Source organism: Seriola aureovittata, chromosome 2, assembly GCF_021018895.1.
Source record: "Seriola aureovittata isolate HTS-2021-v1 ecotype China chromosome 2, ASM2101889v1, whole genome shotgun sequence".
NCBI lineage: Eukaryota > Metazoa > Chordata > Actinopteri > Carangiformes > Carangidae > Seriola > Seriola aureovittata.
The window spans coordinates 16,865,405-16,890,680 of record NC_079365.1 but is presented as its reverse complement, the minus strand read 5'-3'; the positions used below and the strand labels follow the sequence as shown (position 1 = coordinate 16,890,680).

The window sequence follows — 25,276 nt, the reverse complement described above, 5'->3', positions numbered from 1 at the left end:
TGAACATTCAATTCACGGGCAACAGCTCTGGTGGACATTCCTGCTGTCAGCATGCCAATTGCACCCTCACTCAAAACTTGCGACATCTGTGGCATTGTGCTATGTGATAAAACTGAACATTTTAGAGTGGCCTTTTATTGTGGCCAGCCTAAGGCACACCTGTGCAATAATCATGCTGTCTAATCAGCATCTTGATATGCCACACCTGTGAGGTGGGATGGATTATCTCTGCAAAGGAGAAGTGCTCACTATCACAGATTTAGATGGATTTGTGAACAATATTTGAGAGAAATGGTTATTTTGTGGATATAGAAAATGTTTTAGATCTTTGAGTTCATCTCATGAAAAATGGGAGCAAAAACAAAAGTGTTGCATTTATATTTTTGTTCAGTGCAGTTTCTTATACTGTTAGTGTAGAATTATTGGGAAAAAACACTTGCCACTTATGATAATTCAAATGAGATTCTTGTCAAGTAAATTAAGCTTGACTCAATTCAGGAAGTGTATGTTGTTGCTGTTCGTGCAGCCCACACAGGAAGCTGTCGGTCATAGATGCAATATAGGAACACCTCCATGTGTGAAAATCTAACTGCCGTGTTGCTGGGGCAGATTACTTGGCATTACAAAGCAGCTAATGCAGGGAGACGAAAGGGGTACCAGATTTGGTTGGTAAGCACATGTAACAATTTTGGGGTAGGTCTGAAAACGTTTATCTAATTTAGTTTTAAATACTAATCCATTTTGATTTTATGTTAATGTAATTGTTGTAGTTTAGACTTTTAAAGGGAACTGACTGAACAGTTTTCAGTTGAGAGACTTTATAATACTGTGTTAAAAGTAATTCTCAAAGCTCATACATATTTTTGTGTGCTGTATGTGGGTTGTGGAATGAATTGATTTGAGTGTTTAAAGTAGTTCACTAAGGCTTAAAGAGAAATTACATTGTCACAGTTTTCTCTAGATTCAGTTGATGTTATCTGATGTATAGTAGAATTGAACTTTGCTGACACATTGCATGACTAAATGTCTCATGCTTTAGGAAAGAAGATTAGAAATCATGTCTACTCAAAGATCAAAGAAAAAAAGACTTGGTTCACATCGCAGGGTAGCAAATCAAAATGAAACACCCAAGGTTGATGAGCTCCATGTCATGGACAGCATTTCTGTAGCACAACGCCAAATACCTGAAGAAAATGAGTCATTAAGCGTATTGCCTAATACTGACAGTTTACAACGTGAAACCCAACTTCCACCTTCACCAGACCTTACATTAAACAGAAGAAAACTGGGGTCTAGACGAAAAAATAAAGGACAGCATGTAAAGGATTCAGCAACTGAATTATACCACGAACCGGGAGAGGAAGTTGAGGAAAACACCAAGGGTACTGAAGCCCAGTCTGAGAGGCAGGAAGAATTAGGTAATGTGCGTGTGCAGGATATGTCTGCAACACATGACAGCTCTTTGTATTCTGCCATTATGCCTGGCGATTCTTGTGAGGTGCAGAACCCTGCCGCAACAAACTGCTCAGACGATGTCCTGGAAATCTTAATTTCCCAAAGTAGAAATCAAAAAGCAGACCAAGATGAAGATGAGACTGACTGTGAAGTGAAGTCTTATTCTTGTAAACTAGTGGAAACCATACTGGAAGTGACTGACAAATCAGGTACGCCTCAGAGTAAGGAAGTTACAGAAAATGTTGTTGGCGGCTCTGACTCAACTAGTTTAAGTGTACTTTCATGTCCCACTGTAAATCAGCAGTTAATTGCCGAATCAGATTCCAGGGAAATGCCAGAAGAACATCTCAGTGTGTACTGTGCAAAAGAAAAAGAAAACAGAGTAAGAGACGAAGATACAAACCTGTCAAGACAGGATGGAAATTTACAGGGCAACTATTTAATGAGTGAGTCACATGTAGAATCAGTAGTTCCAGGGTTTTCTACCACAGCAGAGATAACCATTGATAAAAATAGCCCAGGACAAGATACTGAACTTGAATGCGGTGTTGAGCAAGCAACATTTTCATTACCAACAGAGGAGTTGCCTGCAGATGAGAACCAAAATGAGCAGTTCTCCCTTCCTTTAAACTCCCAAGCTCGGGACACTTCTGTCTGGATAGAAGAGCAAACCGACACCAATTTCAACCCAACTTTAAACAGAAGAAAACTGGGGTCGAGTCGGAGAAATAAAGGGCGACAGCATGTAAAGAATTCTATTGGTGAATCATATTATGAAACTAAAGAGGATATTGTAATGAGTAATGAGGCCTTTGAAACAACAGAAATGTCATCACTAATAGACACAGCAGTGCATGCAACATCACTGGAAACCATGCTGGAAGGAATGGACAAGTCTGACACTAGTGGTCAAAGTTCAACTTTACATCCATCTCCTTCAGATGATCAATGGCTGATTGACCAATCAAATGACAGGGAGATGCCACGTGAGGAATTTCACAGTGTGGATTCTGTAACGGATACAGAAAGAACAGAAAGAGAGGAGGACACAGACTTGTTAAGGCAGTGGGGAATTTTACAGTCACATGTGATATCAGACCATGTCAATGTGAATCAGCCAACAGAAATACAAAAAAATCATCTTATTGATTATTCGTCAGGCAGTGTGATAAATGATGCCACAGAAAATTCTGAAATCCATTTTGCAAACCTGACAGACCAAGCTGGAGTCAGAGACACATACCAGTCTGTTGCAGAATCATACCAAAAACCTCAAGAGGAAGATGTAGAAGATGTAGAAGATATTACAGGCAACAAAGCCCTCCAAATAAAAACATCAGTAGCATTCCACACAACAAGTCAGGAAGACAGAGAGCATGATATTATCATGTCTGTTACACATGATGATTCTTTGAATACAGAGTCTACATCTGACTATTCTTCTGAGGTTCAGAACCCAGCTACAACAACCTATCCAGAGGCTGACCTGGAAAGTTTAATGACTAAAAATGAAAATCTTCAAGAAATCCATGACGAAAGAGAGACCGGCTTTAAAGTGGAGTTGTCTGATAAATCATTGGAAGCCACACTGGAAGGACTGAACAGAGCTGACACTCTTCAGAGTGAAGAAACCAATGACACTCATTCAGAAGATACTGTAACTGAAGTGCATGAAGAGGACGTCAAGGCAAAACAAATACAAAAAATGCATGAAAGTGATAACACCTTTGAAAGTGTGGTACATGATACTGCAGAATATTCTGATACCTGTTCTGGAAACCTGAGAGACCAAAAAGAAGTCAGTGACACATACCAATCTGAGTTGCTTGTGGAAAGTATTGATGATCCTGCTCCCATGCAAGAAGTTTCAGATCATGATGATAAACAGGATGAGCTTCCTACAAAAGAAACCAATGTGGAGGTTTTAGACCAGATAGAGGAAGATGATCATGTATATGATACTAAGAAACCACAGACTAGTGACAGAGAAAGAATAGACACTGCACTAGATCAGGCATATGACAGGGAAGGCCAAGCAGAGGATGATATAAAAGCCACTGCTGAAGAAACAGGTCATCAGGAGAAGTTAGGACTCCTCTCTGACATGGAGGAGAGTGAATCTTCTCTACAAACCCTGCAATCAGAAACAAATGCTCTTTCGGATTCACAACCTCTAGACAATCCACTGAAAACAGACGAGCAGAATGACACTGACTTAGACCCCATTAGGAACAGAAGAAAACTGGGATCTAGTCGTAGAAATAAAGGACGACAGCAGGTAAAGGTCTCTGGTGCTGAATCATACCACAAACCTACAGAGGATGTTGTTAGAAATACAAGAGATAACAAACCCCTTGAAACAACAAAAATGTCATTAACCATAGAGACAGCAGTCCAGGAAATATCAATGGAAACCATGTTGGAAGGAAAAGACACATTCGAGACACCTCAGACTGAAGAAGTTAGTGATAAAGTAAATGAAAATGCACATGTTAGCACTTCTGAGTTAACTAGTATTGGTTTATATTCAGGTCCTTCAGTAGATCAACAGATAACTGACCAGTCCAATGTGAGGGAGATGGCAGATGAGGAACTTCCCAGTGTGTCTTCTGTAACAGATACAGAAAGTAAAGAAAGAGACAAAGACACAGACTTGTTAGGTCAGGCCAACAATTTGGTGAGTGAGTTGCATTTAAAATCAAAGGGTATAGAGTCTTTGATCACACAAGACATATCCACAGAACGAAGCAGCCACGGACAACATACAGAGCCTGAAGGCAGTGTTGAACAAGCAACCATTTCATCACCAAAAGAGGAGTTGTCTACAAATGAGGAACAAAATGAGCATTTCAGCTTAACTGAAGTCAGAGGAGCTCAGCACTCAGCGGATGCTATAAAGAAAGTGCATGAAGAAGAGGAGGTTAGGCCAAGAGAAATGCAAGAAATCCATATTATTGATTGTTCTTCTGAGAGTGTGATACAAGATGCCACAGATATATCTGAAATCTGTTCTGGAAACCTGAAAGACCAAGCTGAAGGCAGTGAAACATACCAATCGGAGTTGCTTGTGGAAAGTATTGATGATCCTGCTCCCAAGAAGGAAGTTTCAGATCATGATGATAAACAGGATGAGTATTCTACAGAAGAAACCAATGTGGAGGTTTTAGACCAGATAAATAAAGATGACCATGTATATGATACCAAGAAACCACAGACCAGTGACAGAGAAAGAATAGACACTGCACTAGATCAGGTATATGAGAATGAAGGCCGAGCAGAGGATGATATAAAAGCCACTGCTGAAGAAACAGGTCATCAGGAGAAGAAAGGAATCCTCTCTGCAATGGATGAGAGTGAATATTCTCTAAAAACCCTGCAATCAGAAACAAATGCTCCTTTGAACGCACAACCTCTGGACAATCCACTGAAAACAGACGAGCAGAATGACACTGACTTCAACCCTATTAGGAACAGAAGAAAAATGGGGTCTAGTCGTAGAAATAAAGGACGACAGCAGGTAAAGGGCTCTGGTGCTGAATCATACCACAAACCTCAAGAGGAAGATGTAGAAGATATTACAGGCAACAAAGCCCTCCAAATAACAACATCAGTAGCATTCCACACAACAAGTCAGGAAGACAGAGAGCATGATATTATCATGTCTGTTACACATGATGATTCTTTGAATACAGAGTCTACATCCGACTATTCTTCTGAGGTTCAGAACCCAGCTACAACAACCTATCCAGAGGCTGACCTGGAAAGTTTAATGACTAAAAATGAAAATCTTCAAGAAATCCATGACGAAAGTGAGACTGGCTTTAAAGTGGAGTTGTCTGATAAATCATTGGAAGCCACACTGGAAGGACTGGACAGAGCTGACACTCTTCAGAGTGAAGAAGCCAATGACACTCATTCAGAAGATACTGTAACTGAAGTGCATGAAGAGGACGTCAAGGCAAAACAAATACAAAAAATGCATGAAAGTGATTACACCTTTGAAAGTGTGGTACATGATACTGCAGAATATTCTGATACCGGTTCTGGAAACCTGAGAGACCAAGATGAAGTCAGTGACACATACCAATCTGAGTTGCTTGTGGAAGGTATTGATGATCCTGCTCCCATGCAAGAAATTTCAGATCATGATGATAAACAGGATGAGCTTCCTACAAAAGAAACCAATGTGGAGGTTTTAGACCAGATAGATGAAGATGATCATGTATATGATACTAAGAAACCACAGACTAGTGACAGAGAAAGAATAGACACTGCACTAGATCAGGCATATGACAGTGAAGGCCGAGCAGAGGATGATATAAAAGCCACTGCTGAAGAAACAGGTCATCAGGAGAAGGAAGGAATCCTCTCTGCAATGGATGACAGTGAATATTCTCTAAAAACCCTGCAATCAGAAACAAATGCTCCTTTGAACGCACAACCTCTGGACAATCCACTGAAAACAGACGAGCAGAATGACACTGACTTCAACCCTATTAGGAACAGAAGAAAAATGGGGTCTAGTCGTAGAAATAAAGGACGACAGCAGGTAAAGGGCTCTGGTGCTGAATCATACCACAAACCTCAAGAGGAAGATGTAGAAGATATTACAGGCAACAAAGCCCTCCAAATAACAACATCAGTAGCATTCCACACAACAAGTCAGGAAGACAGAGAGCATGATATTATCATGTCTGTTACACATGATGATTCTTTGAATACAGAGTCTACATCCGACTATTCTTCTGAGGTTCAGAACCCAGCTACAACAACCTATCCAGAGGCTGACCTGGAAAGTTTAATGACTAAAAATGAAAATCTTCAAGAAATCCATGACGAAAGTGAGACTGGCTTTAAAGTGGAGTTGTCTGATAAATCATTGGAAGCCACACTGGAAGGACTGGACAGAGCTGACACTCTTCAGAGTGAAGAAGCCAATGACACTCATTCAGAAGATACTGTAACTGAAGTGCATGAAGAGGACGTCAAGGCAAAACAAATACAAAAAATGCATGAAAGTGATTACACCTTTGAAAGTGTGGTACATGATACTGCAGAATATTCTGATACCGGTTCTGGAAACCTGAGAGACCAAGATGAAGTCAGTGACACATACCAATCTGAGTTGCTTGTGGAAAGTATTGATGATCCTGCTCCCATGCAAGAAGTTTCAGATCATGATGATAAACAGGATGAGCTTCCTACAAAAGAAACCAATGTGGAGGTTTTAGACCAGATAGATGAAGATGATCATGTATATGATACTAAGAAACCACAGACTAGTGACAGAGAAAGAATAGACACTGCACTAGATCAGGCATATGACAGTGAAGGCCGAGCAGAGGATGATATAAAAGCCACTGCTGAAGAAACAGGTCATCAGGAGAAGGAAGGAATCCTCTCTGCAATGGATGACAGTGAATATTCTCTAAAAACCCTGCAATCAGAAACAAATGCTCCTTTGAACGCACAACCTCTGGACAATCCACTGAAAACAGACGAGCAGAATGACACTGACTTCAACCCTATTAGGAACAGAAGAAAAATGGGGTCTAGTCGTAGAAATAAAGGACGACAGCAGGTAAAGGGCTCTGGTGCTGAATCATACCACAAACCTCAAGAGGAAGATGTAGAAGATATTACAGGCAACAAAGCCCTCCAAATAACAACATCAGTAGCATTCCACACAACAAGTCAGGAAGACAGAGAGCATGATATTATCATGTCTGTTACACATGATGATTCTTTGAATACAGAGTCTACATCCGACTATTCTTCTGAGGTTCAGAACCCAGCTACAACAACCTATCCAGAGGCTGACCTGGAAAGTTTAATGACTAAAAATGAAAATCTTCAAGAAATCCATGACGAAAGTGAGACTGGCTTTAAAGTGGAGTTGTCTGATAAATCATTGGAAGCCACACTGGAAGGACTGGACAGAGCTGACACTCTTCAGAGTGAAGAAGCCAATGACACTCATTCAGAAGATACTGTAACTGAAGTGCATGAAGAGGACGTCAAGGCAAAACAAATACAAAAAATGCATGAAAGTGATTACACCTTTGAAAGTGTGGTACATGATACTGCAGAATATTCTGATACCGGTTCTGGAAACCTGAGAGACCAAGATGAAGTCAGTGAGACATACCAATCTGAGTTGCTTGTGGAAAGTATTGATGATCCTGCTCCCATGCAAGAAGTTTCAGATCATGATGATAAACAGGATGAGCTTCCTACAAAAGAAACCAATGTGGAGGTTTTAGACCAGATAGATGAAGATGATCATGTATATGATACTAAGAAACCACAGACTAGTGACAGAGAAAGAATAGACACTGCACTAGATCAGGCATATGACAGTGAAGGCCGAGCAGAGGATGATATAAAAGCCACTGCTGAAGAAACAGGTCATCAGGAGAAGGAAGGAATCCTCTCTGCAATGGATGACAGTGAATATTCTCTAAAAACCCTGCAATCAGAAACAAATGCTCCTTTGAACGCACAACCTCTGGACAATCCACTGAAAACAGACGAGCAGAATGACACTGACTTCAACCCTATTAGGAACAGAAGAAAAATGGGGTCTAGTCGTAGAAATAAAGGACGACAGCAGGTAAAGGGCTCTGGTGCTGAATCATACCACAAACCTCAAGAGGAAGATGCAGAAGATATTACAGGCAACAAAGCCCTCCAAATAACAACATCAGTAGCATTCCACACAACAAGTCAGGAAGACAGAGAGCATGATATTATCATGTCTGTTACACATGATGATTCTTTGAATACAGAGTCTACATCCGACTATTCTTCTGAGGTTCAGAACCCAGCTACAACAACCTATCCAGAGGCTGACCTGGAAAGTTTAATGACTAAAAATGAAAATCTTCAAGAAATCCATGACGAAAGTGAGACTGGCTTTAAAGTGGAGTTGTCTGATAAATCATTGGAAGCCACACTGGAAGGACTGGACAGAGCTGACACTCTTCAGAGTGAAGAAGCCAATGACACTCATTCAGAAGATACTGTAACTGAAGTGCATGAAGAGGACGTCAAGGCAAAACAAATACAAAAAATGCATGAAAGTGATTACACCTTTGAAAGTGTGGTACATGATACTGCAGAATATTCTGATACCGGTTCTGGAAACCTGAGAGACCAAGATGAAGTCAGTGAGACATACCAATCTGAGTTGCTTGTGGAAAGTATTGATGATCCTGCTCCCATGCAAGAAGTTTCAGATCATGATGATAAACAGGATGAGCTTCCTACAAAAGAAACCAATGTGGAGGTTTTAGACCAGATAGATGAAGATGATCATGTATATGATACTAAGAAACCACAGACTAGTGACAGAGAAAGAATAGACACTGCACTAGATCAGGCATATGACAGTGAAGGCCGAGCAGAGGATGATATAAAAGCCACTGCTGAAGAAACAGGTTATCAGGAGAAGGAAGGAATCCTCTCTGCAATCGATGAGAGTGAATCTTCTCTAAAAACCCTGCAATCAGAAACAAATGCTCCTTTGAACGCACAACCTCTGGACAATCCACTGAAAACAGACGAGCAGAATGACACTGACTTCAACCCTATTAGGAACAGAAGAAAAATGGGGTCTAGTCGTAGAAATAAAGGACGACAGCAGGTAAAGGTCTCTCGTGCTGAATCATACCACAAACCTACAGAGGATGTTGTTAGAATGACAAGAGATAACAAACCCCTTGAAACAACAAAAATGTCATTAACCATAGAGACAGCAGTCCAGGAAATATCAATTGAAACCATGCTGGAAGCAAAAGAGACATCTCAGACTCTCAGTGTTGCGCAAGCAACCATTTCATCACCAAAAGAGGAGTTGTCTACAAATGAGGAACAAAATGAGCATTTCAGTTTATCTGAAGTCAGAGGAGCTCAGCAGTCAGAGGATGCTGTGCATGAAGAAGAGGATGTTAAGCTAACAGAAATGCAGAAAATGCATCAATTTGATTACTCCTCAATTAAGGAAAGCAAACCTTCTTTAGAATCTCTGCAATCAGAAATATGGTCTCCTTTGGAATCCCAACCTATGGACAATTCACAAAGCATCAAAGAAGAAACTCACTCAGGCTTCAAAACCACACGGAACAGAAGAAAACTAGGGTCAAGCAGAAGAAATAAAGGAAGACAGCATGTACCAGAGTCTGTTACTGAACCATACCCTGAAGAAGAAGTTGTAGAAAATACCTGGAGAAATGAAGCCTCTGAAACAGAAGAAATACCATCAGGAACAGGGACAATATGGCAGGAAGAATTAAAAGAGCATACCTACAGCAGTACAATTGAGACAACAGACATTGCTTTAAGGTCAGACAAAAATGACTTTCTCAAAACCATTGAGGAAGTCAGTGAGGAGGAAAAGAAACACATTAAAGAGCCTGAGAATTTAACTCCGCTTACAGGATATGATGCTGTTAAAATAGACTTGATACAATCTGAGGAAGCCTCAACAGAGAGAACAACAGATGCACAAGGGCCTATACAAGTTGAAGAGAGAGAAGAATATGAAGATCCTGCAAACAAAGACTGTGCAGCCCAAGAAATAGATATTCCAAATGTAGTCACACATGCAGAACTTTTGTCTGCTGCACAAAATAAAACTGACACATGGGATCCATTTGACATTGGTCATGAGGGAAACCGAAGTGCAAATCCAGCTATGGATGTGTCTGAGGAAAGTGGAATTTCTACAGCAGCAGACACATGTATCAGCCAGCAAGATATACAAGAAAAAGATAAAAGTCCTGTAGATAACAGTGAAAGTTTGCAAGGAAAAGTCAAACAGAAGAAAAGAAAGATGGGCTCTACTCGCAGGACACAACTCAATAGAAAACAAGAGGGAGAAACAGACAACAAAGATGAAACAATTGAAAGAAACTTGGACATGGAAGTTGATGTGAGAAAACTTGACAGGATGGAGGTAGTGGAGGAGTTACCATTGATACCGACAACAGAGGAAAAGGAAAATGCACAGCCATCATTGGGGACAGTGTATAAAGAACAACAGGAAACTTATGAAACTAGTTCTGTGCATGACAAGAGGCACTTGCAACAAAGCTCTGACCTGCAGACTGTAGAGAGCAATGTGAAACCAGGTACAGAGGATTCAATGGTTCTCCCTCCTGAGCAGTCTGCCTCTTACAATGAGGAAGTTGTTAATCCTGTTGCGATTCTTCATGGAGCGTATGTAAGGGATAGTGAGGGAAATGTAGATGTTAGTGTGGAGCCACCACAACAAGATGATTTCGCAAGCACTGAGATGCAAACAGCTTCTGTGGTCGCTGGAAGAAACAGACGCTCAATAGATCAGTTGCTGTCTTCAAATACTGAGGGTGCTATGAACACTGATTCTGATATCACACTGTATTCTTCTGAGACTGCACAAAGTACACAGAATGACCAAGCTTTGAAATTAACAGAAGTACCAAGTGTGGCTGTGGAAGATTTGGAAAAAGTAAAATCTGTGGTCAGGGGAGAAGCTGAAGAAGAGCATGAAAATGCCCAGGCAAGTGCACAAGAGCCAAACTATGTGAATGAAGGAGCTCACAACACAAGTCCACATTTCAGTTCAACCAACAGGAGAAGAAAATTGGGCTCCACACGCAGGAATCTTGGGTCACGATACAAAGGAGAAGACTCACATCAAAAACAAGAGGTGGATAATGAAGCAACTGCCATAAATGTTGGGGATGTTTTGACTGAGGGTGTCTCAGGAATCGAAGAAAAAGAGCTGCAAATTCACAATGAACACATAGAAGGTGACTCGGCGCAAAGGAAAGAAAAAGTAGTTGAAACAGTGGAGTACAGGCACACTGGTGAATCTCAGGTAAAACCTATAGCCCACCAGGCAGTTGAAGAAAATCCTGATTCTCTCAGCCAACTGGAAGAAACGGAGCATCAGCTAACTCCAGATCACCTCCCCGCAACACCATCCACTTCACCCAAACATGATGGAGGGAGAAGACGAAAAATGGGATCTCACCGGAAGTCACGTGGACATCAACACTTTGAAGACCAAACTGAAAGAGAGGGCAGGATAATAGATGCACAAAAAGTGAGAGATGAAAGTGCCACGAAGACAGCTGAAGGTCACACAGAAGAATCTTCGGGTCTGGACATAATATCAGAGGTAAGCAGCAAAGCAAAAAGATTTTATGTGTGTGATTCTGTTGTTTTTGTTTCATAGTTAAGGTCTAGTTATAATGTTCATTTTCTATTGTGTCAGATTTGCTTAAACAGATGAACACGTCAGAAATCATGGATGTATAGTTTCTGTGGCAAGTGAACTTCCTGGTCTTTCTGTTACTTCTTATTGGACATTTTTCTTTTGCAGATTTCCGTGATTAGAGTTTCTCTTTTTAAAGTTTTATTATACAAATTATTGGCATTACACAGTGGCATTTGAAGAGTAAACAAAATCCCACACAGTTCAGCTTAACTGCACTTAATTTATTTCCCTCAGTCTGTTGTTCGTATCTATTATTGGTGGCAGGGGGAGTGTCCTTTCGCACAGTAAGTCTATAGTCTTCCTTTTTGCATAAAACCTCTTGCGCACTGGCCAAGAGTTTGTTTCAAGAAGCACAAACTCACACAGTGAACCAAAATGAGGAACATGTGGTCCACACTACACGTTTCACATACTGAAAAGGAGAACATAAACATGTATCTGTTTCTTGATCTCTGTGCTGGTGTGTGCGTTTCACAAGCATGATACATTTGTACAAGTACCAGTCAAGAAGTTATGTGAAATGATCCAAAAGCATATCATGCAAAGCTTTACCTTAAATAGTATGTTTACTCTATATCAAAATGTTACTGAATTGATTCAAGATGAAATATGCAATCAGACTACAGCCTCCTTAACTCAATCACCTCATGAATGGGATTTTTTGTCTGCAGGCTGATGAATGTAACCAGAAATCATCATCCAGCATCAACATCTCAAAGGCAACAGAGCACACAAGGCCAAAGAGGTAAGTCCCACGCGTTGACATTCAACAAAATGAAAATAAATACCTGCAACCTCCAAGGCTTGTCTAAATACGAAATACAATTTTCTCTTTTGGAAGGCAATGAAAGCAACTTTTACCTTTGAAATAGAGATATTGATTTTTGTAAATATTAGGTGCATGATGTAAATCCATGTCAGATTTCAACCACATGCAAAATGATAGAACTTTAAATATTTTTTCCCCTTAAAATTACTTTTTCTTTCTCTTAAATTCAAACATAAACTCTTGGTTTTATTTTGTAAAGTTCTGCAGTTCCGGCGATGAATTGAAAATTGCAGCAGAATGTCATGTCACTAATTTGTGGTATGCTGTATATGCTGTATATTGTATTATATAACACTTGGTTGTCTGTTCCACAGTGAGAAGGCACCTAAATGGGTGGATCCAGTTCAATATCCCCAGGCTGAAATTCGCCTTGGTCAAGACAGTCAAAAGTTGTCTTTTGGTAAACAGAAAATTACTACTTACACTCAGCTGATTGTAGACAGAGGGTTTATGTGTGACAAGTAAGTGTTTTTGTTTTCCTTTCAGCAGGAGCAGACATCAGATCAAAAAGCTACGATGTGTTGATGGTTGGAGACAGCAGTGTAGGCAAGACCTCCTTCATGAAAAGAGCTCAAAGTGGGAAGTTTTCTTTAGATTTACCTGCCTCTGTTGGTAAGATCCTGATCTTTATCCAATTATTTTCCCATAACTGTGGGTAAACATACAGAATAATCTTACATAAATGTATTTTGCAGGCCTTGATTCCTGCATGTGGACTGTGGTAGTGGATGGAAAGCCTGTGGTGCTCCAGTTATGGGATACAGCAGGTCAAGAAAGGTAAGTTTCCTGTTTGCTGTTACAGTACATCATTGAGAAAATCATAAGTGATACATTTGTGATCCCTGCATTTCATTAAGATATTTTATAGGGTTTTATGATTCGATCAACGTTTTCCACCCTGAGAATACAGGTCATTTTGTGACATTTTATATCACAATCTTTTTAATTTAAGCCCATTTTTGTGGGAAAAGACAGAGGTCGCCCAACAGCGATGTCCATTGTCCAAGTAAAAAGAATTACATATATTTCACTCTTTTAATTGCAATATGATCTAAATGAAGATCTAAACTTATACAACATCCAGCATTGATAATAACTATTCTAGGTGTATTGGAGTGAGTCTGTCCTTGTTGAGGTAGATTCTGGACTCTGTAGGTAGACTCTTTTTTGGTACTGGGACCATGGTGGTGATCTTGAAGCACATAGGGGCAATTTATTTGCTCATGCCGATGTTAAAGATGTTTTCAGGTAGAGTAGAAATTTCTGGCACAACTTCACCTACTTCCACTGTGAATGGAGAAGGAAAGTATTACTTGTAGCATGAAGAAGTTGTTACACCAGCACATTTTGGCTGTCCATAATTCCTGATGACCGTTACAAGCTGAAAAGTGTCTGTGAGGACATCTGAAAGCTGCTCAGATCATTCCCTTATTCCTGCAGATACTCTTTCAGGTCCAGCAGCTTTATGTTGGTGGATAGAGTCCTCCTGATGTTTTCTGTGAGTAAGCACAGGGTTTAGTCGTTGGTAAGAAGGAAAGTCACAGGCTAGAAGTAAGGCATCACCTTCAAAAGTACAGGGTGTTATTTTGTGGTTTATGATGACCTAAATGCTCTGCCAAATGAACAGTGTGTCTTTTTACTCCTGGAAGTGGCGGTGGATTGTCTGTATATAGATGTGCGTTGCTTCTCTGGTGGCTCAGGACAGGTTGTCTCTGACAGGCTGTCTCTGCCCTGAGGGCTTTCTCATCACCCCATCTGAAGGCAGCCCCCTGGGTCCTCAGCAGCGTGTACACCTCGGCAGTCAGCCAAGAATTCTGATGAGCATATGTTACAATGCTGACAAAATCTTTTAAGCAGTTGTCATTGTATTCAGTGACAGACACTGTTCCAGCCTCCTGAACAGACAGTGATAGATAATGTGCTCAAAATACCTTGAAGGTGTAGAGAAGTCTCTTTGAGGCTAGGTTGTAACCTGTTTCAGAACTGGTTTTGCACATCTCGGCATTGTTTTGTTTGCTGGAATCAGCACAACACATGTCCCAACAGCAGAGGTTGGGGCCATGTGCATGGAGTATGTAGGTGTCAACATGTTCACTCCACATGTATACATACAAGCTTTAGCAATATTTTTTGCAAACTAAACTAACCAGTGTTATTAGACCAAAAACACACTTTCTTCCTCTGCTGTCCATGTCTTGTCATGGCACAGCGTTTCTCATTGTATTACAACTCAAATGTGGGAAGTTCACTAATGAACCTGAGGGGAAGTAATTAAAAGGTGCTTGTTTTGTAAAATTAATGGTTTCCCTCTGATTAAATTAGGATGTCAACTCTCTGTGTAGACTGTCTCTCATTATGTTCTTGACTGTCTTCAAAGGTTTCACAGCATCACAAGACAGGTTTTTCATAAAGCCCAAGCATTTCTCTTGATGTATGACATCACTTCCTCTCAGAGCTTCACTGCAGTCAGCTACTGGGCAAACTGTATTCAGGTATGGTGCATTTAAAGCCTCAGTCCATGTGTGTACTGTTGAAATGTGAAATGTTCTCACCACTCTACAGGCTTTGTTCTGAGAATGTTTTTAAATGATGTCAGAATTACAGGTTTTTAGAGACCAGACATACTTTAATACTTACATACTTTTTTGCTACACTAAAAACCACTAATAGGGCTGGGCTCTGTTATAACACTTGCTTCCACTAAAATGCCTAGTTTGTCTATAGACAAAAGTGAGGTTAACTATACAGTTATTGTAATGAATATATAAATTATGCTGTTAATATAAATTATACATTTCATTTCATTACTTTGCTGAAACAGCATAGATGAACTAAAATGTTCCACAGAAACAAACAAATGTGCATGAACATAGGCTTCGGCATTTTACAGACAGCAGCAATACACCTGCACCCAATTTCATTTACCTCCTTATATATGTCTCTTTACTACTTTATAATAATAATAATAATAATAATAATAATAATAATAATAATAATAATAATAATAATGAGCAGAAGAAAAAGAAGAAAAGAATGATAATACACTTAATTTATGCAGCATTGTTCATATCAAAGTTATAAAATGCTATACATGGTTAACATTTTAAAATGGCTCCTGTGTTTTTGTAATACTGAGCTAAGGATGCTTATGTACTTTATCTACAAGTCAAAGTCCACAAGAACATAATATGGATATAGTGAAAAACAATGACATATTTACAGTACCAACAAGTAACAAGAAACACCCGAACTTGTCCATGAAGATAAAAATGCCTGCATGGCAATCCAAACAATAATCCAACAAATCCATATTTTGCAGGAAGGGGCTGCCGAAGACGTGACCATTCTACTTCTGGGGAATAAGAGTGATCATGCAGAACGGCAGGTTAAAACTCAGGAAGGAGAAATTCTTGCTAAGGTATTGATCTTAGGCATTACACCCACTGACACTTCCAGTTCATTTAATGACAAGAGAAAATAAATCAATAGTTGTAATTATCGAACCCCAACACTAAAGACAGCTGTTCTACCTCCATAGGAGTACGACTTTCAATTCATGGAGTGTAGTGCTGCCACGGGTGAAAACGTGATTCAGTCCTTGGAAACTGTTGCCAGGTAATAAAGGCTCACATCCTTCACTGATAATCTGTTTGTTTTGTGCCGTCTATCACACCGGTCTTTGTGCTGTTACGTCACATGCCATGATATCAGCTGATTGTGCTGTTGTTGTTGTGTTGTTGCCAGGATGTTGAGACAAAAAGTTGACACAACAGAGGAAGCTGTGGTGTTACACAAAGAGCCCCCACAGAAAAAAAGATCAGGATGTTGCTGAAAAGATGTGTTGGTCTAAGAAATCAGAGAAGTGGTGAAATCCTGCACACGACGGACATTCAGGACCCGCTCTTCAGAAAGTGTCTATGTATATCACAAACCATTCTTTTAATCCAATGTGTTGTATTAAGATACACAGATATATATAAGTTAAATCTACTTTTTACATTGATCTTTGGCTTTATTATTATTTCTAACAAAGTGTGCTAAATTATTGATTTGAAGGACAATATAAGATCAGGAAAATCTTGCACTTGCATAACACATACTGTTGAAGGCACATAGGCGACTCCAGGCTTTCTGAGAGGCTGGATGTATGCTTACTGTATACATTCATGTATATATATATACATTATATAGCTGGTGCAGGCTTTTTCTAGTCAGTAACCATGGAAACAATTACATGAATAATTGTTTTTTTTTATCTTGCAAGATGCTACTTTATATTGTTTTGCACTGTATGTTTTATCATTTTAAATACATTTTCTTTCTTGCCATACTAGTGCAATTTCAAATGATCACATGACGTCAATATTAATAGAAGACTTTTTAAGATGTATTCATTAATTTCAATAAGAAATCAAACATTTAGTACTTCAGCACTTTCTTGGATTCTTGTTTGAAAGAAAGAGAATCTTCTATATTGTACAGCTATTGAATATTTGTTCTACAGTGTTTATACTCTATGGAAAAGAAGTGTTCATTTTACTTTCATGAAATAAATAAGTAGTAAATAATTTGTATATGTGATAAAATTTCAGTCTTTGCTTAATTTTAACAGGCAAATTAGCTAAGAGGTTACAGGGCGTGGCAGCAATCAATATTAAAATATGCAACATCCTGTGAACAAATGTAAATGTATACAAAAATGTCAAAAATTGTATTACGTTTACTGTGATTTTGTGTTTACCATCTGTTCTAAATGAATTGCGTTGTCATTGCAGTTGCCACACAGCTGCCAGGTTGGCCTGATAGTCATGAATAAATTTCACGCCTCTATAACTAAAGATAGCAGTAGTAAAATGATTAACTCTTTGAATATAAATGTCAAATTTTTTTTTTTTTTCCTCCCTGTAATTTGTGTCACTGAATACCTTTAATCAGATTGTTCTAATGTCATGTCTCATCGTTAATAAACCTCAAGAACAATGACTGGTGTGCTCTCCTACTTAATTTGTGTCCTCATGGAAGTTGTGCGTTTCCAGACTGACAAAGACAACAGTGTTCCCACTGGAACAACAAGTTCCTCAGTGGTATGAAGAGCATGACAACAATGGCGCCACTGGAATAACCTCATAACATCCCCAAAGGAGCTTTTGTTGGAAACAGAAACGCTGAGACAGCATCTTCCAACGTCATCAGACGACTGAGATGATTACACCAAATCTGATATTAGTGATTGGCACCGACCTCTCTGGTTATGTTTATAAACCAGGAGAGTATTTCTCTTTCCTTCAGTTATTCAGATAATTCTGTTTTAGGCTGGAACATATAAACATTGTAATTTTGTTAAAACATTAAACAACAGAAAACATGGTAATTACTTATTTCTGTAATCTGTAATTTCAGAATACTTCCCAAATAATTTCCTACAACATTTCCAATGTGGTTTACTCCTCTTTCCAGTCACACCCAAAGAGGCCAAAATTTCCTTTTGTGATATTTATTTTTAACTTAGATATATCCTACCCAATAAAGACATTTTCACTACATCCTTGGTGCGAGTGTGCCTGAAGTAAGCCCAGATTGTCGTCCCTTTGTCTACAATTTCTGGAAAGAACAATGTAGTTTGGTACCAACTGCAGGGAAAACAGACAGTGCTCAATTAGTAAACTTCCAAATTCTTCATTCCCATTCATTGCTGCTGTAACCTGGAGACTTAAATCAGCGGGAGAGCTTGCTGACAGCTGTGTGTAGATTTTCTTTACTTTTTCATGACAACGGAGACTCAGTCACAACAGGGATCAGATGGTTCTTATTATACATGTGAATGGGATCAGTTCAGTTCATCTAAACGTTACCGCTGTCCTGGAGATGGCTGGTTTAAAACTATAACAGACAAGTCATTGAAATAAAAGTAACTTTGACCTTTAGCCACTTGGGGGAGTATTTGTGCTGATAAAGCAGGTGAATCATCTCCTCTACAGACCAACCACTTTGTACATATGTACACATCCTGTTTGTACACGCTGAGTCAAGCTGAAGTGATCAAATAGTACCAGAATCAAAAGAAATGTTAAAGTTTTCGGTCAAATTCTTTTTCAGTTTATTTCAAGATAAAAATAAACCACTTTCATATAAAGATTTGGTAAATATGTTAAAATTACCTGCACAACATACAACAATGGTGAAAGCACTGGAACATTTCCATGATAAACAGAAATTATCTGTAGATGGAGAGAAGTCTGCTTATTAAACAAATGCATAATGTAATGAATTGTGTCCAATCTGATACTAACGTTCTCTTTCAGAAATTGTGTCTCTGGTCTTTGAAATCACTTTGTCCAGCTGAGCTTAAATCAAAGTGATGCAGTATCCAGCCTCATAGTAATCTTTTTTTTGCATCATTTTTGTGATCATGGACCAGAGTGGCTCATATCAACTGCTGATGACAGCAGCAAGTCATTTAATTCCACCTGCTCCCACTGCTCCTTCATTGGTTTCATTTTGTTGACGCGCTGGCGTATTCTCTTCCACTGGCTGTAATCCTGATGTCTTGGTTTGTGATTTGGAGTATTTTTTTTTTTTCATAGATGAATTGTATTGTTTGATGGCCTGCATGACATCAGAAACAGTCCAGTGGTGATGTGTCAGGGCATCCTGCAGTGTAAAGGGTCCATCTCTGGTCCGTCTCACTCCTTTACACACTGCATTGCTTCGCAGCTCAAGTCCTATCTCGTGCACAACTTTGCGCAAAAATTTCTGAGTTTCATTTAGACACTGCACCTCTGTAAGTACATGAGAAAGAACAAAGAAAGATCAGCATTTTTAAATTGGAAAAAGAGATGTTCAATGTGTTCAACTGAAGAATATTTACCTAAAGTGAAGTTGGGCGGTTGGAAGCGAATGCAACGCAGGCCTGTCAAAATAGGCTGCGATTTCCCCTCCGGACCCAGTAAACCCATAACAGCCATCTCATAGGCTTCCTGTGAACGCATGTCGACATTGGAATACCTGTATAGAAAAAAAACAAGTCATCTATATTGGGTGTATACTGCAAGAGGAATACAGACTAGTGTAGGAGGAAATTAGGAGCAAACACTGTCAATATTATGTCAATGAGGAATTTAGTTAATGTGAAATGCAGCTGTCATACATTAACAAGGCCTTCTGATTGGCTCCCTGCAGCATGGCCAGCACTTTGTTCAGCTTATCCTGTGTGATGTGATCTGTTGAACACAACAATATTTCAAGGTCGGACACAGTAAAATAAGATTAAAATATTGCCACAAAATAGTATATAATATGCACATGCACAAGTAGATGTACACTAGATAAAAAGACTGTTGGGCAAAAGTGAGGTATCATACCATAGGTGGACCTTTCCACAACACGACCCATGTGAGAGAAATCATCTGTTGCGGTCCCGAACTCACCTTCCAATGTGTAATCCTGAAACATATCAAACAGCATTAAACCTGTTCTAGATTGTGCCATCATTTCATATTAATTTTATTTTTCAAATGAAACCAGTGGAAATCAAAAATTACCCTTGTGATTCGTGTTTTGTAGAGATCATTCAGGTACTTGTTTCCATTCCCAACTGCAAGAACTGAAGATTAAAAAAAAGGAGTTAAAAGTTAAAATAATACAACACTGACTGAAACAAAATACAAAACATTCATACCTAGAACACCAGAGGAAAAGGCGTCCAGGCGATGACCTACTCCCACTTGAATACGGTCGAATTTAGGTCCAGTTACTAAAACACAGAAAAACACGTTATTCACTCATATCTTCATGAATCTGCACAAACATGACATCTGCATTTTGGTGTAATTCAGTCATTGCAGCTATTATCAAACTGCACTTCAAAGGTCACTAATGAGCCATCAGACTGATCTGATTTTCTTTATTGTCTATTTTAAGTTAAACCAGTGGTTCCCAAACTGGAGGACAGGCCACCCTGGGTTGGTGCCCATGACATGTAGAGTGAAACTAGGGTTGAATAAACCTTTTTCAGAGCAGATATTTTGACATACAAACAATAGCCACAATTAACAATGTGCAAATAATCAGATTATTAATTACAGCATTTCAATAATTGCTAAACAAAGCTGTCATTAATGTTTTCAGTTCTGACTGTTCTTTTGCTGCTATGACAGGTCAAAATCTCTGAAAAGAAAGCATTTTTATGCAGGTTTAATTTCAGTTTCACAACAGAACATAGTAAGGAGAATACATGAAGAAAAATACAGAATGCACTGGCAAGAAATGAGTGAACCCTTTGGAATTATATGCATTTATGTATAAATATGGTCAGATCTTCATTTAAGTTCCAATTATGAACAAACACAATCTGTTGTGGTGTCACATGGCATGGACACTACAGAGGAAGCTGCTGGGGAAAAGGAATTCCAAAGTTTATCAAGACATCTTACAGGATAATTCCCCTAAACATCAAAGTAAATCTTCTACAGAATGACTTCAAATTATGAAAATATGCCCTTTGGAGTGACCCAGTCAGAGCCCAGACCTTAATCCAGTACAGATTGTTGTGTTGTTAGTTGAACATATAAAAAGCATGTGATTTTACACACACACACACAAGACCAGTGTGGTGATGTGTGTGAACAAAAAGCAAGGGTGAGACAGGAAAAAGGACACATACCCAGAGGATGTTTGGACAGAACAGGCACAGAAGCTACAGACAGAGTGAGTCCCTTGGGTGCTTCAGTATCACTTCCTGGATGTGCCAAGAAACGGATCTCTTGAGGACAAGGTTGGGACGGTGCAGCGTTTATACCTGGAAGGCCACACATACAGAGGTCAACAGGATATTAGGATTTGTTTTGACTGTAGGGTTGAAGGTAACGCTGCTGTCTGCACATTAGCTGTATTATGCGTCCCTTTCACAGCAGATATAGACGTTTAATGGCAAGAGTTACGGATATGTCATCCTCACCTTTAAGAAGATTTGTCTCGATGTTGTCCCGAACGAGTTTCCAGTGAAGACCGGAGGGTTTGTACACACAAAACAGACCCTCTACCCTCCGAAACATGCGAACAGCTGGAGTTACCATTGTGTTACTAACGTCAGGTCATCCCGAATTATTGAAAAATATATATTAGGTTATTTTTAGGTCATATATTAGGCCAAGTTTTCTCAAGCAGGATTTATCTTTCCTCCTCTTGCGTGTACGCATGTGGCTGGCACTTTTTATAGTGAGTTTACGTTTTGACAGCTTCTGTCTGGCCATACCGCCACCTGCTGTACTGGATGAATGAATGGCGTGAATAGGAAGAGAGGGTATGATGATGCTTAGCTACGGATGTGCTCAGCAGTCACCAGAAAAAATATTAAAGGGATTATGTGTTGTAAGAATTGTGTGAGGCAAAATATGGTTGATTATAATGTTTTTTAATTAGAGGAATTAGTTGCGATGGAGCCAAAACTCTAGAAGACGACCACAGCTGCCAGTCAAACCCCAGAGAAGAAGAAAAGAGGAAGAAGACGAAGAAGAAGAAGAAGAAGAAGGAGGCAGCTAACTGTAGCCCACTGTTTACAACCGGTGGTATTCGTGAAGACTTGACTTCGGTAACGTTTTAACTAGTACAACTTTTGTAATAAGACGTGTTTATTGGAGTAGCTTTCTAACATAGCTTCCTATGCAAGAAGTACTGACAATTAGCTGATAGTACAAAATGAACGAGCGTAATGATAGTTAGCTAGCAGAAATTAAAAGTACAGACATTTTACACTGCAGCCCGGTTCGGTACTTGGTGGTAGTCATAACCCGTCACCATGACGACGGTGACGAGTCCGGGTATGGGTTTATTATTGGTATACATTAAATAATATCAATTGTGTTATTATTAAATGTATGGGTAGATGGCGGTAGAGGCAAGGCTGGATTACCAATCACTCAAAATGGGCAACTGCTCAGGGTCCAGGTTGACTTTATATAATTTGGGTCCACACGATTTGATAAGTCTGTGAAAAATTTGCATTGCTTTTGTTTCGTCAGAAAAATAGCAAATGTTAACATTGGGAAAGCTGGCACAAGTTAATGTTTTATGACAATGTTGTTCAAAATATTATAGAATCTTTCAGTTGTTCTCTGGATGTCTACAGCTGGACATAAAGAACAAATGGAAAATTATTGCCCCACAAGAGGTTAATCCAGCTAAGGGTTGGGTTTAAATGGGTGTAAAAATGCATTTCATTCTACCCCATATCTAGCCTACATGCATACAAATTAAATATCCAACATGGTGTAAGTGGTTCTTACCCTATGGTGAAGTCATTTAAACTTGTCACAGAAGGATAAGCACAGATGTAAATACTAAGATTCATGATGGCTGAATACCATTTAACTGCTTCAGTTTCAGGATCCTGGTACTGTGCACGCTGTCTCGTTGCCATGAGTGGGACAGCTGAATAAAACAGCCAGCCCTAAAGCTGTTACAAATCCAAAGCCATTGTCCATCCACACAGCTGTTTTCACTTAATCTGCCTGATTTTAAGGTTGCATGGCAACACCTGTTTTCAACCTCAGCAATGGGCTGATCAGAGAGAATAATTGAAAACACCTGTGTTGGTGTGCAGGGCCTTTATGGTTTTTAATAGCAACACCTGTGCTTTTCCTACTATGAACAGTTAAAATGTCTTCTGTTTAAAAAGTCTGTAAAGATAAACTATACCATCTATGGTTGGATTAACCCTCTAGTGGCCTCCTATTGGCCTTCTACTTGTGATACTTTGGAGAAACACACATGTATTTATTTTATATCCAGTTCTATTCATTAAATGACAACAAACCAAATGATACTCAACAAAGTTTGATCTTAGTGTCCCCTAAAGGGTAGTTTCACACTATTCCCAGTTTGCCATGAGAACATCACTCACTATTGACTACTCACTGTATGGGGAACTGTATGTAGAGGACTGTGTAATGCGTCTGATGGCAATATCAGCTACCTAGTTCTTAAAACTTTTTTAAATTTGACTCTGCTATATTTGATTTAACAACGATTCTCGCTAGATTTTCAGAACAAAGCTACAAAAAACACAATAGTGTAGTGGACTGGAAGAGTGAATAGTGGAGATAGAAAAAGCCTGGTGAGGGAACATTTACTAAAATGTTTTTCTGTGGTTTTGTTAAATATTAACCTGTCTTATGTTTGTGGTCTTAACTGTGCAGGTGTAATGCGAGCTCCCCTGAGGTGGGTGCTATGGGATGTGAAGGACACCCTGCTGAAGGTGCGTTTGTCTGTGGGGGAGCAGTACTGCAAGGAGGCTGAACGAATGGGCTTGAGTCTCAATCCCCTGGAGGTCGACGCTGCTTTCCGCAATGCGTATCGAAATTATTCCCGCAGATACCCAAACTATGGCATCACGCAAGGCCTAGGTGGACGGTCGTGGTGGATGGGGGTAGTGCGGGACACTTTCTCCCAGTGCAGGGTGCAAGATCCAGCCCTGCTAAATACAATGGCTCACAACCTTTATCATAATTTCTGCAATGCAGAGAACTGGGAGGTAAATAACAGATGGGATGATCCAGGAAGTTACATGCTAATGTAATTAGAAATGATAGATAAAAAGTAATAATAATAAATAATAATAATTTAAAGTTTGGGTGAACAAACTGACAGCAAAAGTTTTTATTTGCATTGTTTGAATCACTGTCACAATCAGAAGCCTGTTTGCTAAGGCAGGGCTATCAGAAACATATCTGCAGACATTGACAGAAAATATCAACTTATTTTGAGTAATGTGCTTTTATTTTAGGTATTTCCAGACTCAAAGAAGGCCCTGGAGAGTTGTTCTTCTCTAGGACTGAAGCAGGGTGTGGTTTCCAACTTTGACAGCCGCTTAGAAACTATTTTATGTGTTTGTGGCCTCCTGACTCACTTCAGTTTTTTGATAACATCAGAGGAGGCAGGTGTTGCAAAGCCCAATCCAGTCATCTTTGATCAGGCACTGCAGAAATGTGGTGTACCAGCTGCCAGCGTAGCTCATATTGGGGATCACTATGTGAATGATTACCTCACCCCTCGGTCCGTGGGAATCCACGGGCTCCTATTAGACAGAAACAGCAAGCATAACCAACCTGAGGTTCCTCAAGAGCATCGACTCAGCTCCCTGGAGGAACTGCCGTCATGGCTTCAGCAGCACAGGAACTAATGCCAAACAGTCATGGGCTCATGTGCAAAGCTACTCAGTCTCACTGTGGGGCAGTTAAAGACATAATTTATGGGATGTAGCGATATTCACCTGAGTAAACCCAACCAATTCATCACTCTTCACATAACAGATTAAAATGCTCCTGATAGAAATGTACAGAGAAATCCAGAATAATATATAAACTGTATGTAATTTTCAATCATTTTTACTGTAAATAAAGTGGGAGCAATAAATATCCATTCATTGTCCTGAGTCTGTCAAAGGAAACTGCCTCATTGCCGTTTTTCATCTGATGACAAAATTAGGGACAGATGCTTAGTCTACAGTAAATCTTAATGCATTAATGGAGACATATTTATAAAGCACCAGAAGCACATCAGGAAGGATCATAATGGCAACAACTCAATGTAAAACCCACTGAAAGAAATATAAAGGAAGGAAACCTTCATGCTAGCAAGAGCCCAACTGATAAATGAACATGGCTGGTATTAGCTCATCACAGATGTAGTGTTATCAGCGTACATACTGCTCGATGAGTGACAGGACATAG

At 39.5% G+C, this 25,276-nt stretch overlaps 3 protein-coding genes across 3 annotated transcripts; 2 read left to right on the top strand and 1 right to left on the bottom strand.

Moving 5' to 3' along the window:
- Positions 1 to 619: 619 nt before the first annotated feature.
- On the top strand, positions 620 to 18,467 carry rab44 (RAB44, member RAS oncogene family). The gene is made up of 10 exons (XM_056393667.1): positions 620 to 669; positions 1,040 to 11,620; positions 12,391 to 12,464; positions 12,863 to 12,948; positions 13,035 to 13,160; positions 13,244 to 13,325; positions 14,926 to 15,040; positions 15,868 to 15,966; positions 16,087 to 16,163; positions 16,293 to 18,467. The coding sequence occupies exons 2-10, from the start codon at positions 1,058 to 1,060 to the stop codon at positions 16,378 to 16,380; spliced, it is 11,310 nt and encodes a 3,769-aa protein (XP_056249642.1). The 5' UTR covers positions 620 to 669; positions 1,040 to 1,057; the 3' UTR covers positions 16,381 to 18,467.
- Positions 18,468 to 18,615: 148 nt separating this feature from the next.
- trub2 (TruB pseudouridine (psi) synthase family member 2) lies at positions 18,616 to 21,776 on the bottom strand. Its single transcript, XM_056393680.1, has 8 exons — positions 21,505 to 21,776; positions 21,211 to 21,345; positions 20,227 to 20,301; positions 20,090 to 20,151; positions 19,910 to 19,991; positions 19,696 to 19,768; positions 19,417 to 19,553; positions 18,616 to 19,327 (listed from the first exon to the last, which is right to left on the bottom strand). The coding sequence occupies exons 1-8, from the start codon at positions 21,620 to 21,622 to the stop codon at positions 19,002 to 19,004; spliced, it is 1,008 nt and encodes a 335-aa protein (XP_056249655.1). The 5' UTR covers positions 21,623 to 21,776; the 3' UTR covers positions 18,616 to 19,001.
- Positions 21,777 to 21,898: 122 nt separating this feature from the next.
- On the top strand, positions 21,899 to 24,959 carry hdhd3 (haloacid dehalogenase-like hydrolase domain containing 3). The gene is made up of 3 exons (XM_056393692.1): positions 21,899 to 22,137; positions 23,744 to 24,078; positions 24,331 to 24,959. Exons 2-3 carry the CDS (start codon positions 23,749 to 23,751, stop codon positions 24,724 to 24,726), a joined length of 726 nt encoding a protein of 241 aa, XP_056249667.1. The 5' UTR covers positions 21,899 to 22,137; positions 23,744 to 23,748; the 3' UTR covers positions 24,727 to 24,959.
- The last annotated feature ends 317 nt before the right edge of the window (positions 24,960 to 25,276 follow it).

Bases quoted from the DNA above. Each gene is read 5' to 3' on its own strand.
- rab44 (XM_056393667.1), top strand. From the start codon at position 1,058: ATGTCTACTCAAAGATCAAAGAAAAAAAGACTTGGTTCACATCGCAGG. The intron at 13,326-14,925 runs GTAAGTTTCCTG...CTGTCTTCAAAG, and splicing joins GATACAGCAGGTCAAGAAAG to GTTTCACAGCATCACAAGAC. The intron at 16,164-16,292 runs GTAATAAAGGCT...TGTTGTTGCCAG, and splicing joins TCCTTGGAAACTGTTGCCAG to GATGTTGAGACAAAAAGTTG.
- hdhd3 (XM_056393692.1), top strand. From the start codon at position 23,749: ATGCGAGCTCCCCTGAGGTGGGTGCTATGGGATGTGAAGGACACCCTG. The intron at 24,079-24,330 runs GTAAATAACAGA...CTTTTATTTTAG, and splicing joins GCAATGCAGAGAACTGGGAG to GTATTTCCAGACTCAAAGAA.
- trub2 (XM_056393680.1), bottom strand. From the start codon at position 21,622: ATGGTAACTCCAGCTGTTCGCATGTTTCGGAGGGTAGAGGGTCTGTTT. The intron at 20,152-20,226 runs GTATGAATGTTT...TTTAATCTTCAG, and splicing joins CTTTTCCTCTGGTGTTCTAG to TTCTTGCAGTTGGGAATGGA. The intron at 19,328-19,416 runs GTAAATATTCTT...ATGTACTTACAG, and splicing joins ACCGCCCAACTTCACTTTAG to AGGTGCAGTGTCTAAATGAA.